The 15,474-nt window shown below is 43.6% G+C and overlaps 1 protein-coding gene across 1 annotated transcript in view; it reads left to right on the top strand.

Moving 5' to 3' along the window:
* cfap20dc (CFAP20 domain containing) overlaps positions 1–15,474 on the top strand; it is a 557,307-nt gene that overhangs the window by 127,750 nt on the left and 414,083 nt on the right. Inside the window, exon 4 of the mRNA XM_041191616.1 lies at positions 4,496–4,568. Coding sequence (XP_041047550.1) covers positions 4,496–4,568 — 73 coding nt within the window. The remainder of the gene's footprint in view (positions 1–4,495; positions 4,569–15,474) is intronic.

Here is a 15,474-nt window from a genome sequence, read left to right as displayed (position 1 = left end):
AAGAAATGACAGATGTGACCTGGACAGAATCCACAGATTTCTCAACAACCCACCCAAATGTCAGTAACACTGAGTCAAACAATCTCATTGACCTCTGACTCTCTCATGAGAGATCCCAGTCTTCACCTTCAACAATCTTGTCATGGAATTCCCTCCAAAAGTCACCCCAACTAGGACAGCGTCAACGGCGACCCAACTTGCAGGTTTCAATCTCGTCTCCCGAGATTCCATTTTCTTGGATTCCCAAGTTTGCACTCAGTCGTCAACTCTCGAGCACAACTTCAGCTCTTCAGCCATGCTGAGGAGAACACTGCTGCTCCAAAGGGGTACCTTTGCCCCCATGGCCCACAGCATGAAGTCACCAACCTTCGGCAACCTACTTGGACTTTCAGGGCTTCTCCCGAGCCCTCTTCGATTGCCAGCACTTCTCCTGAGCCCTCTTTACTTAAAGTCTGCTACCCGTAACCCTTGTTCTGTTTGGAGCCTGTTTCTTTGCTTCTCTTCCTTAACTGGGACCTGTTTCTATCCCCGGTCTCTGTCCCCTACCTAGAACTCTTTTTGGGACTTGTCCCAAAGGGAGAGGGGACAGGGAGTTCTTCCAGGGACACTTGACTTCTGATTAAAACTGATTACCTCAGGACTGCTGTTCACTGACCCTTGAACTGATCTGGTGACCTATCACAACATTCCAAGAGGGTCCTGCCCTTTTTACAGGCAGGAATAAATGTAACAAGTATTGGAATATCTGTTACAATCTCCACAGACAGCTAGCTTACACAGCTCACGGGGGCATAGAAAATATGGATTTTATCACAACTATGACAAGGGCAGAATTTTTGTCCAGCATCAAAAAAAGAAAGTTCCTGCGTATATATATTTTTTTAATGACTGTAGATAGACTGGGTAAAGGTAATGCAAAAAATAGACATTATCCAGCTATGTTTTGACAAAAATGTCCTCACCTTGAGTTCAGTTTGCTTCTCAAGTTGAATTGTGTGAATTCATCTGAGCAGATGCCTTATCCACACATATTCTATTGGAAAATGTAATAGCTTGTCATTGCAAGTGGCAGTACAGTGCATCTTGAAATAGTATGGCTGTTCCCTCTTGTCTTTACAGACTGGTTAATATCAGTAAGTATTTTTCAGTACAGAGTAGCAATATATTAAATGGTAGAATTGCAAGGGCTGAATCATCTGAGGAGTGGCAATCAATGTTGGATTGCCACTCCACTCCTAATTTTTTACACAGCGCTGAGCTTCACATTTCTTGCCCTGACTTCTAAGCCGGGCCCCTTCAGCAATGTGGAGCGTACCTGTCCTGGGAGCCCTTCCTCATAAGGCAGGATGAAAGCCATGCCAGGCCCCTTTCTACAGCAATAGCTGCCATATTTTGGTAAGCCTTTATTCACTAACACTATGAAGAGCTTTCGGACATTTAAATAGCTTTTCACTGTGTTAGTGAATGAGTGTGAGTGAGATAAATGGGTAGGGTAGTAGATGACAGGCTGGGTAGGGCAGTAGGATGGCAGAGTGATGGATGGGTAGGGTAGCAGTGGGGTTAGGATGCTAACTGGGTAAGGTGATAGTTGGCAGGGCATTGGGTGAGTAGGGTGCTAGCTGATTAGTAGGGTGATAGGGTAGCTATTTAAGATCAGGGAAGGGGGAGGGATTCAAGGGTCAGGGGTAGAGTTGAAGGGTTGGGGAAAGATAGGAGGGTCGTGGGTGTCGGGGAGTTGCAGTGTTTGGGGGTGGGGTGGTGTGGGTGGTCAGTTGTATCATTACCCAGGAGTTAAATATGTTTTTTTCCCTGTCTAACATTTTCTAGGTAACTATTCTGTTATTGATAAGTGAGTCAGAACCCTCAAGTTTCCGACTCTAACTCAGAGGGGAATTGCCCGTTGGAAGTTGAAACTTCCTGGGCAGTTCCCACAGAGTTGGGACTTCCGAGGGGTATGTCAGCGCACCTTTTGGGGTACCCCTGGAATACGACCATCTGGAGACTAGAAGATCTGGGCCTTAATTACTACCTTGGTCACCTTATATGATGTGACTTTCCTTGGGATAATCCCTTTATCAGTTTCAAAGAAGGCTTCTTATTGGGTGCAATAGGAGTGTATTCTGTACATTGCTCAGTTGTGTTTAATGTTTTAGATGAATAAAGTGTTTTTGTGCAGCCAGAACCAAGTTAAGAGTTGTAGCCTTTAATATCTAACATCAGCATGCTATTTTCAGCCAAAAGAAATGAGCTGTCTGCCTGAACTGTGCCACAATTATGTAAGTCATGTGAATTCTAGAAATGGTGTTGTGGTCGTTGATCATAATGTGGGCTGGAAATCCTGCCCTACCATAATAGAATTTCGTTTCCACAGAAAATCCAGTCTTAAAAGATACCAGTTGTTATTATCCCCGTAGAGACAAATAACTTTTAGGAAGAGATCTGAATTTCTAGCGACCGACTCAAAGGGTTGGTTGAATGACAAGATTTCATATTTTAAGACTTTTATTGTAACAAGCACACTAAAAGCAACATCAACTAAACAATACCGGGTAGGCAATTGATATACTAAACTATAGAAAATATATCCCCCTTTAACTTTCTAACATGACTGAAAACCCCTCGCTGTATTTAGACATTACACACACACTCCACTTTAATCTTTACAGGAACCAGTCCAAAGTTATTCACAGCTTCCAACAAGCTTTCTTCTCCCTGTTTCGCTGAGTCGAAACATCTAGTGTCTGTTGAAATAATAAATTAAAAGGTGTCACTTTACCCCATCAGAAGCACATATAATGGTGCAAAGTTCAGTGCTGAGGCGTTTCGTTTTTGCATATGTAAACTGTTCTTCCACATTTGCTTTGGACAAAAAAGGACATTCACTGACAATTCCAAATAACTTGCATTACCTACTTGAAGTATGGGTGCTTGTAAATCAAGCTCCTTGACAAACACTGGACGTGCAAGTAAGAGTGAGGCTCCAGTGGGTGAAAAAAATGGCTTTTGTGTCATGGAGCTGTCTTTTCTTGGCATACATACCTGTAGAGAAGCCCACCTATCTTACTTGTCTAATTGGAGCCAGAGAATCACTTACAATGGCTTCTCTCCCTACTCCTAGACCGTTATCTTTGGTGTCCTCCAAGGATTAGTCCTTGGCCCCCTCCCATTTCTCATCTACATGCTGCCCCTTAGTGATATCATCCACAGTGTTAGCTTTCAAATGTATGCTGATGCCCCAGCTCTATCTCACAACTACCTCTCTAAATTCCTCCACTGTTGCCAAATCATCAGGCAGCTCATCTAACATTTATTTCTGGATGAGCAGAAATTTACTCCAGTTAAACATTGGAAAGGCTGAAGCTCATATTTTCTGTCCCAACTGCAATATCCATTTCCTAACTACCAATTCCATTTCTGTCCCCTGGCAGCAGTCTGAGATTAAGCCAGCCTGTTTGCAATCTTGGTGTCATATTTGATCCTGAGATGTGCTTCCAATCTCATATTCATGCCGTTTCTAAGGTGGTCTTTTCCACCTCCACTGCTCAACTTTTGCCCCTGTCTTAGCTCACCTGCTGCTGAAACCCTGATCCATGTCTTCGTAATCTTAGACTCGACTATTCCAATGCATTCTTGGCTGATCTCCCTCATTCTACGTAAGCTTGAGGTCATCCAAAACTCTGCCTGTGTCTTAGCTCACAGCATGTCCCATTTGTATATCATCCCTGTGCTCACTGACCTTCATTGGTTCCTGGTCAAGTAACACGTTGATTTAAAAATTCTTATCCTTTTCAAATCCCTCCATGTCTTTTCCCCTTCCTGTCTCTGTAATCTCCTCCAACTCCACAACCCTCCACGATATCTGGACTCCTTTAATTCTGGTCTCTTGTCCATTCCCAATCATTGCTCCACGATCAACGGCCATGTCTTCAGTTGCCTAAGCGCCACACTCTGAAATTTCCCACCTACACCTCTCTGTTTCTCAACCTCGCTTTTGTCTCCTTTAAGAGACTTCTTAAAATCTACCTTTGACCAAGCTTTTGGTCACTTGACCTAATATCTCCGTATGTAGCTCTGGGTCATATTTTGTCTTATAATGCTTGTGTGAAGCTCCTTAGGACATTTAATTATATTAAAGGTGCTATATAAATCAAAGCTGTTGTTGAAAGTATGTGTTTTTCTTTTCTGGACATGAGTAACGCCGACAAAGGCCACACATTCCTAGTTGACCTAACTAATGGTTGTTTTATTACTATTGAATAGTTTGTCCGGCCATTTCAAAGGGCATTAAGAGTCAACCAAAGAGCCTAGGAGTAGTCATGTCTCGGCCAGACTCGGTAGCAGACAGATTCCCATTCATGAAAAGACATCAGTGAACTGGTTGGGTTTTTATGATGGTCCAGGAGATTTCATGGTCGTTGTCTCTGAATAATTGTATTTTGTCAACTATTGTGCAGAGTAAAAGTAAGTAATTTTTGTATTATCTCTTCTATTTTAGTTGGCCTTATCCAACGGTTCCTCGTGTTGCAGCTTTGTGTGCCTGTGGGACAAGACTTCTCTACAGAATTGCTGTAAGAATAAATGTTGCTAAATGTTTGATGTGTTAGACAGTTAATAAATTGAACCACAAATGATACCCATTAATTGTAAGTAGTAACTTGCAACGGAAGAATGACTTAGACTGGCTTCAAGTGATTAAGCTAATTTAATTGTTGGTTCTCAACAACTGGTGTACTATGCATGGGAATTGAAAGCACACACCATCTGTTATTGCAGTAACTTTCTTAATAGCAATAGTAACATCTTGGAGCAATGGTTCAGAGGTGTGTGTGAATAAAGGACTGTCGCCACCGCATGAATAAATTCAAAGCAGCTTAAAAAAGTTAAAGTTTGTTCTCATTTCATTCTACAGCAATAACATGTATTTATAAAACATCTTTAATGTAGTAGAAGGTCCCAAATGCGCTTCACGACAGCATTATAAAACAAAATTTTACATCAGGTTACGTAAAAATATATTAGGCTAGATTACCAAAGGCTTGGTCAAAGAAATAGGTTTTAAGGAGCAGCATCTTAAAAAGAGGGAGGAGAGGTAGAGCGGTTTAGGAAGGGAATCCCAGAGCTTTATGGTCTTGACAGCTGATGGTGAAGTGAAGAGGCCAGAATTGAAGAAGAGCAGATATCTCTGAGAATTTTAGGGTTGCAGAAGATTCTAGAGATAGGTATAAGTGAGGCCCAGGAGGGATGCAAAAACAAGAATGATAATTTTAAAACCAAGGCATTGCTTAGCTGGAAGCACGGTAGATCAGTGGACACACAAGTGATATGTGAACGGGACTTGCGAATTAGAACATAGGTAGCAGAGTTATGGATAGCTTCAGGTTTATGGAAGTTGAAGGTGGGAGGCCTGCCAGAAGTGCAATGGAATATTCAATTCTAGAGAAAACAAAGGATGAGCTATGGCAGGGGCAGTGTGTGGATATGGAAATGGGCGATCATCGTGATGGTGTGGGCATGTGTTTAGGAGCTCATCTCGGTCAAATATGACACCACAGTCTGATTTAATTAATCTCAGACAGCTGCCAGAGAAGGGTGGAGTCGGCAGCTTGGGAACAGAGTTCGTGGCGGGGGCCTAAGAACAATGGCTTCAGTCTTCCTGATATTTAATTGGAGGAAATTTCTTCTCATTCAGTACTGGATGTCAAGCATGCAATCTGAAACCTTAGAGCTGGAGGAGTGGTTGTGAGATGGAACTGAGTATTGTCAGCTACATGTGGAATTTGACACTGTTTATGGATGATGTCACAGAGGGACAGCATATAGATGGGAATTAGGAAGGGGGCAAGGTTAGATCCTTGGGAGACACCAGGGGACACCAGCAGGAGTGGGAAGCAAAGCAATAGTGGTAATTATATAACTATGACTGGATAGATAAGAATGGAACCAGGTGAATCTAGTCCATCCAGTTGGGTGACCTGGAGAGGCTGCAGACAGGTGAAGAAGGACAAGGAGAGATAATTTATCTTTGTCATAGACACAAAAGATAATATTTGTGATTTTGATATGAACCATTTTGGTACTATGACTAGGCAGAAAACTGATTAGAGGGATTCAAACAAGGAGATCTGGATATAAGCATGGAGTTGGATGGTCCCAGCACATTTAAGGACTTTGGAGAGGAACGGGGAAACATATGAACCTATGAATTAGGAGCAAGAATAGGTCATTCAGCCCCTTGAGCCTGCTTTGCCATTCAATAAAATCATCATGGCTGATCTGATTGTGGCCTCAATGGCAGCCCCTATATCCTTGATTTCCTTGTTAGTCAAGACTCCCTCTACCTTAAAAATATTCAATGACCCTGCATATACTGCTCCCTGGAGAAGAGAGTTCCACAGACCTGCGACCCTCTGAGAGAACAAATTTCTCCTCATTTCCATCTTAAATGGAACAGCCCTTTTTTTTTTAAACTGTGACTCCTCTTTCTAGTCTCACTCATAAGGGGAAATAGCCTCTCAGCATCCACTCTGTCAAGTCCTCTCGGGATCTTATGTTTCAATAAGATCATCTCTCATTCTTCTAAATGCCAATGGATACAGGCCCAATCTCTCCTCATAAGATAACCACCTCATCCCAGGAATCAGTCAACTGAAACCTCTCTGAAGTGCTTCTAATACAATTATGTCTATTCTTAAATAAGGAGACCAAAACTGTATACAGTACTCTAGGTGTGGTCTCAGCAATGCTTTGTACAAATGTATCAAAACATCACTACTGTTATATTCCATTGCCCTTGCAATAAATGCCAACATTCCATTTGCCTTCCTAATCACTTGTTGTACTTGCATGCTAATTTTTTGTGATTCATTTACCAGGACACCCAGATCACTCTGTATCTCAGAGTTCTGCAATTTCTTTCCGTTTAAATAATATGTTGTTTGTTTCCTGACTATCTTTATGTCATCAGCAAATTTAGCAACTATACATTTGATCCCTTCATTGAAATCATTGATATAGAGTATAAATAGTTCAGGCCCCAGCGCTGATACCTGTGGCTCTCCGCTTGTTATATCCTGCCAATTCAAAAATGACCTATTTATACCTACTCTCAGTTTCCTTTTAGTGAAGTTGGAGATGGGGTGTTAGTTTGCAAGAATTGAAGGGACAAGGGTTTTTTTTGAGGAGAGGGAGACAGTACTTGAGCAGAGAAGACAATTAACAATATCAGCTGACATTGGAGCCAGAAAATGAAGTTGAGTGTTCAGTAGTTCAGTCGGAGATGGGTCAGGAAAGCAGGAGGTAGGTCTTATAGACAAAGTGAGCATGGAGGAACCATGAGGGGAGATAGGAAAGAAAGAAAACTGAAGGATAATTTGGGAAGTACTTCATATTGTGATGTTCACCATTTAGATGGGAAGAACTTGTTTCTGATAACAAGCACAGATCTTCTCTGTCAGTTATAATTGGATCAGGTGGATGATTAAAAATGCTAGTTTAGAGTCATAGAAATATTGAGGAAAATGCAATCAAAGGTGCTGCACTTTTTGCTGGACAGAATGTCTATTGCTAATCTGTTGAACAATATTCCGCTTTCATAAGATTTCTGTTTTGGTCTTGTTGAGTGGATATGAGGAATACAGTATTAATAACAATTCTCTGCAGGTAAAACACTCAGATGTTTTTGCCATGTTTCCCTGTTTCTTATTGTATGCCCTTAGACTGGGATTTGAACAGGGTATGTGTTTAATTGAAAGGTGACATGAGCCTTTACCTTATTATAATGATTATGTGGTCAAGGATACTGTTCAGAACAGTATGATTTCAAGAAAAGAAACACTGATACATTATTATTGAATATAAAACTGCTAAAGTATTGTAGTAGATTATTTGGGAATGGGGGACAGATGAGGGAAGAGAAAATCCCCCTCACTCTTACTCTATCGTCATTTTCAACAATTTTGTTTTGATTTTCTATTACTGATGATGTCAGCAACAAGTATTTGCATATTGACTTGGCCTATCTGTCATGACAGTGAAAGTACACATTTGTCATATAGGTTGTGGACTGCTCGATCCCCGTGGAACAATAATATTTCACTAGTAGATAATGCATATAAAATCACATCTGCATATCTGCCACTTTTTAATAACATGTCTCTTGTTTTAGATATTCAGATGATGTTTAGTAATTGTTTTCACTGTTGCTCTTAGAGTTTATGTGTGATTATGTTAATAACCTAAGAAAATGTTTCAACATTTATGATACATTTCCCTGTGTAATCAATTTGAAACAGAAGCATCCTAGGAAAATTAGAATGTTTTTTCTCTAGAGTGAGATGACTCTTGTATACATTCTTATGGCGGTTGTTAGGAAGAGTCCACTTCAATTTAAGAACAAACTGTTTCATTTTAAAATATTATGCCTTTTGTTTTTCAATTTCTTCAGAAGGCATATCAGTACAAAGTTAATGACTGCACTGTGGAGACCTTGGACAGATGGCGGATGATCCACCAAACATCCAGTCCTAAGCTTGTGAATTGCCTTTCATTTAAGCTGTACATTGTGCAAATAATCAGTTGCTAATATTTCTCTAATGGGCTGAACAAATAGTGAATGAAGGTGTACAATACATGTGACCACTTCAATGCTGATTCTACAGAAGCTGGCAGTAAGCTGCAGTAGCAACAATCACTCAATGCAAGAATTAAAACATTTTGAATTGAAATATTTCATTTGATTTGCATTTTATTGTAGCATTTCTATATTAATATGTAATGTTTTTGCTATAATTTAAACACATGAGTAATTATTAAACATTTGAACTGGACCAATTGAAAGTATGCAAGGAGTGACTACAGAACTAGCACTGCCATTCTGATTCCCCAGCCTATACTGTCTGAACCCTAGGAAGTGAAGCCTGCATCGATGTCTGCAGAATACCCTGGTTGTCATAGAGCTTTTCTTGGTTTTCATTTTTCCATTTTTTTAAACATGCTTCATTAAGGCGTATATATATATATAAAAACTTGGTGATGCTCCTTCAGATACATTGTATGGAAATAACTAACTTTTAGTTGGATAACTTCCAACAATTTTTTCACATAAGCCATGTGTTTTACTCCACACCATGATGCTAGGGAGTGTGGAGTTAGGGAGTATGAGCAGCTAGGGGCTAAATTAAAAAGCAGAACCCCAAAGGTCCTGCTTTTATATCTGGATCAGTAATAATCTCTGGATTATTCCTTGAGCCGTGAGCAAATTGGCACAGGGTAAATAAAATTAGGGAATTTAATGCATGGCTCAAAGATTAGTGTGGGAGAAACGGGTTTCGATTCATAAGACACTGATACCAGTACTGGGGAAAGTGGAAGCTATACCTTCGGGACAGTCTTCACCTGAACCATGCTGTTTTGGCAAGTTGTATAACCAAGGCAGCAGAGAGGGCTTTAAACTAAATAGTGGGGACAAGGGATCACGTGAGGGTAGATGTGGTAAATTGAAAGGAAAAGACATGGCAAGAGAACAAGGTATCAATAAGAATAATGATAATCAGAGAGTGGCAGGAAGGGACAGAATCTACAAATTTAAAAGTGCACCAGAAAATAAGGCCAACATTTGCAAAAATAGTAAAAAGTCAGAACTAAAGGCTCTATACCTGAAAGTGCATAGCATTCATAATAAAATGGATGAATTAATAGCACAATTAGAAATATATATCTATGACCTGATAACCATTAAGACATGGATGTAAAGTGACCAAGGCTGGGATGTGACCATTCAAGGATACTTGACATTTTGAAAATACAGGAAGCTAGGAAAAGACGGTGGGGTAGCTTTGTTAATTAAGAATGACATTAGCACAATAGTGAGAGATGACTTTAGTACTAAAGATCAAGATGTAGAATTTGTTTGGGTGGAGATGAGAAATAGTAAAGGTAAGAATCACTTGTGGAGTAGTTCATAGGCCCCCAACAGTAACTACACTGTAGCACATGGTATACAGGAAGAAATAATGGGGACTTGTAAGACACGCACAGCAACAATCATGGAATCATGGGTGACTTTAGTCTGCATATAAGTTGGAAAAGTCAGATTGGCAAAGGTAGCTTGGAAGATGAGTTCAGTGTGTTTCCAAGATAGTTTCTTGTAGCAGCATGTTCTAGAGTGAACCAGAGAGCAGGTTGTTCTGGACCCGGTAATGTGCAATGAGACAGGATTAATTAATGACCTCAGAGAGTAAAGGAGCCTCTTGGTAGCAGTGATCAGACAAGATTAAATTTCACATTCAGTTCAAGAGCAAGAAGAGTAGGTCTAAGACTAGTGCTTTAAACTTGAGTAAAGACAATTCACAAGGGTATGAAGACAGAGGTGGCTAAAGTGAACTGGAAAATTAGTTAAGGGTAAGTCAGCAGAGATGTGGTGGTAGACATTTAAGGAGCTATTTCATAACACATTGCACAGTCCGATCCACAGCAGGTAGAGGCAGGGACTTCCCAGGCTTCTGGCACAAGGAGGACTGCTGGAGATCAGACCTTTGCTGAGTCCAAGTCAAATGGTGAACCTCTGGACTTGGTCATGTCACAGATGCTGGAGCTGCAAAGGCAGGAAGGGATGTCCACTGCATTCCTCAGATTGCAAGAGACGATGGAGAAGTCTGTCCACCTTTACTCTGGCATGGCCAGCATGCCAACGCACCAAGGTCAACTGTGGTAGGATGGCAGCTGGCATGGAGACCTTAGTCCAGGACCTCCCTCCTGCACTGCTGCATGGGCTCAACTCCATCGCTGCTGGTATATTTGGCCACCAACAGTGTGTACTCTTAGAGGGTGCCGGGCAGCTCGATCTCACTCTGGCTATCCCTGCTCCTCAAGAGGGAGGAGAGATCAGCAGGTACGCAATCCGGGCCCATCCAACCAGGTAACTCAGACTGTCCATCCCAACCGGTTCCCGTCTTCCTGTGACTTCAGTAGCTGCAGCTCCACAGGCTGAGGAGCTTGCCACTGCTGTGCAACAGGGCCCCAAAAGCAATCTGGGGCCCTCCAGAGGACACCCGCCAGAGCCATCACAGACAGCGTCGCTGTCAGCAGGCTGCCTCCACCTTCTCTGTGGATGTCCGGGGAGCACCAAGATGTAGCAGAAGGGTTAGGAAAGTTAAGTAGAATTAGTTGCACAAGCTGGGCATGGGTATTAATCACGTGCACATACTGTTCACTATTGTCAATAAACTCCCAAGAATGTCTTCCTGCCTACGGCTCCTTGTTCTGATATGCAGTGTTCTTGTCACTCAGATATGAAACCATTCTGCACAAGATAAAGGCAGGTATCTCAGTCCAGGGCCTCTTCCCTGTGCTCTGTGCAGCCTTCAGACCAAACTGATGGTCCGTCCTCACACTCCCTGGAACCATTACTGATGCCTGCACCTTGGCGGTGCTTGTCATTGCTGTCAGAATGTTGTGGGCAGGCACCATAGAGTTCTGTCATTCTCTCTGTGTGCTCTTAGCACCTTTAGGGAGGGGCCAACCCCCATCCCTTCAGCATCTGTGACCACTGATGCTGTGCTGAAGGGCTCAGGTGCTGAAGGTGGACAAAGGATTTGATGCTTCTAAAGTTTCATGGCTGCGTCTCTATGATATGATCCTGACAGACAGACAGGAGTCAGACCTTCTCAGAGACTCCCTGAAGAGATATGGAGTGTCCTCACTGGATGTTGTCATCATCTACCACAAACCTAGCGGCTTTGAGGGCCTCACAAGTGTGCCTCCCTTGTCTAGGCAGTGCGAGGACCTCATCCCCGTCATCATCACCTCCAAGGATCTTCTCACCCTGTTGGCATTGTCCTCATCGGAGGAAACGTGCAGCTCCTCCATCTCCTCCTCAGCCAGCTTGTCTCCCTGTTAGAGTGCCAAGTTGCAATGGGCGTAGCAGACAACGACGATGCATGACACCCTCTGCGGACTGTATTTCAGGGCTCCACCAGACAGGTTCAGTCTTCGGAACCTCATCTTCAGCATCCCAATGGTTTGCTTCACGAAGCTGCGAGCTGCAGTATGAGCCTTATTATACCGTCGCTGTGCTGCAGTCTGAGGCTGCCATATGGGTGTCATCAGCCACAGCTTCTGTCCCCGATGAGCCATCCCTGCAGCTTCTGTGGATCCTGCAAGACTTCAGAGATCTGTGACTGACTGAGAATGTAGGAGTCGTGCACGTTCCTTGGAAACTATGCACACATCTGCAGGATGCATTTCTGGTGGTTGCACACCAGAATGAATGAAATCCCTTGTGGTTGATGTCGTTCACCGTGTGTTGCGACAGAGATCTGAGTGCCAAATTAGTACAGTTGATCGCACCCTGAACCTGTGGGAAACCTGAGATCTGGGTGAATCCAATTGCTCTTGCATCCTGGCTGTCCTGGTCCCGGGTGAAATGCACAAAGTTATGTGCCGTCGCAAAGATGGCACCCGTGACCTCATAGATGCATTTGTGGATGGAGGCTTGTGATATCCCACAGAGGTCATTTGTGGAGCTCTGACAGGAGCCACTGACATAGAAATTGAGTGCTGTGATCACTTTCATGGCCACTGACAATGGATGCCCTCCATGTCCCTGTGGTGCCAAATCCTGCAATAGCTGGCAGATGTGACCGACCAGTTCCCTAGACATGCACAGTCTTCGGTGACACTGGTTCTCGGTCATCTGCAGGAAAGAAAGGTGGTGTCTATAGACCCAGGTGTCGCTAGGCACCAGCCTGTAACAACTTGCTGGGCTCCTTGGCAGCGTGCGCAGGAGCCCCAGCCACGCCTTCTTCCTGCGGTTTCCGATCCTGCCGCTGTGCAGCCATTAGCCTCAGTCATTCTCCCCTCTGTTGTCTTTGTACTCTGTAGGCCATTAGGCATACACCTAGTTTACCAGGCTCCATGATCCTGATTTGTACTCCTGCAGAATGAAAGAGAGAAAGACACGTGGTTAGCATGGGTGTATTAAGAACCTGTCCAGGTTAAGTGTGAAGGCCCTTAACATTTCCTGGAGAGTTCTGGCCACCACTTGGTTGGCCAGAGATTAGTGCACTGCATGGTTACCCTGTTAGCTTGAGCCATGGGGGAGCCTGGTCCACAACGGGATGCTGATATTGCTAGGGACTGTGAGCAGCTCAAGCAGTGTCTGCCCTATGGCCACCTTTAGTGAGGAGATTGTACAATGTGTGCAGTCGTTCAGCTGTTCTGCAGTCCACTAAAATGCTCATGAATTTTCAGTCTGTGCCAGGAGTGGGAGTGGGGTGAAACGCTTTGGAGCTCTTGGTAGCACTTTGATGCCTCTGCATTGCTTGCGTGGGCAAATAAGCTAGAAGCTCGACTCCAATCATATCAATGTGGCTGTGCCTGAACTGTCTCAGTTGCAGAGGATACAGATTTCTCTAATGCATGGCCACTTCCCTTGCCCACCCTGAATGCTCGTGTGCTTTATTGAACAACAGGGCAGCCCTCCCCCAACCATCACCAAAGTCGACAAGTTGCCTCAAAGGCAGGGCTGCCCTTGCCACCCCGCGCCACCACCCCCCCCAACAAGTTACCTCAACTACATGGCTGCCCCTAACCCCGACCCCCCAACGTCCCTGAAGCTTGAAGTCCAACAGGCAATCCTGGCGAGCACTGCACAACATTACTGTGTACTCGCCTCCGAGTTCCCCTCAAAGCGCAGGCCAATAAGTGCATGTCTTTTTTGCGCTGTTGTGATATACATTGGCGTATTTTCCCACCAACGTGAACGGATGATCTAGCCGACAGAGGACGGTTCCAGTGGGCTGGCCTGATAGTATGCTGATGTATTACAATGGGGTTCCTGATGGCCATTGGTGGGCTAAGGAACAATTGTGGACTGGTTTCCTGTCGTCATAAAACCGATTATGCCATAGTGTCCGCTTACGCCACCGATCATGCCCGATGCCGGTGGGCATGGAAAATTCCTCCCATTGTTTTTCCCCCCACTTCAAACTCCATTCTATAGCTACCAACTCCATCCCTCTCTCTGGCAACAGTCTGAGACGGGAAACAGTGAGAACAGGGCACTCACGAGGGCTTAAAACAGCACAGAGAGAGCAAGACGACACTTATGAGTGGTGGGAAACAGAGAGCAGAGCAGGGTATATAAGAACGGCACCAGGAGCCAGCCTGTGGGTTCAAAGCATATGTTAGGAAAGAAAAATCAAGCTATGATATTGCAGGGAAGCAATAAGTGATTGGCTGGTGAGTATTTTCTATTTTATCTAAACTAGGGAATAAACCATCGAGTTTTTTTTAAAAATAAGGTTTATTATTACAACTAATAAGGTGTATTAAGCATTTACGCTTATCAGTATTAATAAGGTTCATTGGTAAAGGTTTATTAGCAGTAGCAAGATTAACAACTAACAGATAGAGGAATGGTAGGACTGCTCCAACTGAGTACAAATCCTGTGCTATGTGGGAACTCTAGGATGCGTCCTGTGTCTTGGATAACCATTTGTGCAGGAAAGTGTTATGAATTGTAGCAGCTTGAGCTCTGGGTTTCAGAACTTGAGCAGCAGTTGGTGTCACTGCAGTGCATTGTGAGGTTGAGAGCTCCATGGATAGCATGTTTATAGATGTGGTTCCCCCCGCAGCTTAAGAGTATGCAGGGAGAGAGGGGAATGCGTGATCACCATACAGTTGAATAGAAATAGGCAGGCAGTGCAGGAGTCCCCTTTGTGCATCCCACTTTCCAACCAGTATTCAGTTTTGAATACGGATGAGCCTGATTGTTCATCTGGGGTGTGCACCCAGAGCCAAGTCCATTGCACCACAGGTAGCTCAGCTGTACAGCGGGGTACAAGTAAGACTGGAAGAGCAATAGTGATGTGATTTCATAGTTAGAGAAATAGACAGCGTTTCTATGACCGCAGATGTGAATGCAGAATGATGTGTTGCCCCCCTGGTGTGAGGATCAAAATGTCACTAAACACTTCAGAGCATCCTGAGAGGGGGAAGGGGAAGCAGCAATCATGGTACACATTGTTACAAACAATATAGACAGAAAGAGGGATGTGGTCCTGCAGTCAGAATTTAGGAAGATAGGTAGGAAATTAGCAAGCAGGACCTCCAAAAATAGTAATCCCTGGATTACTCCCAGTACCATGTGCAAGTCAGTATAAAGATAGGGTGATATAGCAGATGAATGCATGGCTGGAAAGATGGGGCGGGGGGGTGGCTTTGGTTTCCTGGGGCATTGGGACCGGCTCTGAGGGAGATGAGGCCTGTCCTGGCTGGATGAGTTGAACCTAAATAGATCCTTGCTAGTGTTATTGGGAAGAGTGTTATAATGTGGCAGATGACGTATGCCAGGCAGACCAAATCCACGAGGAAAACTTGGTCGTGCTATCCACAACAGTTTTGCAATTCATATTTATTACGAAAAGATGTGTGCACTGAATTCAGAAGTAATGAGTCCACTAACACCTTTAGAGA

Source organism: Carcharodon carcharias, chromosome 7 (assembly GCF_017639515.1).
Source record: "Carcharodon carcharias isolate sCarCar2 chromosome 7, sCarCar2.pri, whole genome shotgun sequence".
Classification (NCBI taxonomy): Eukaryota; Metazoa; Chordata; class Chondrichthyes; order Lamniformes; family Lamnidae; genus Carcharodon; species Carcharodon carcharias.
Note: the sequence above shows the minus strand (reverse complement) of the source record. Positions and strands in the feature narration are given on the sequence as shown.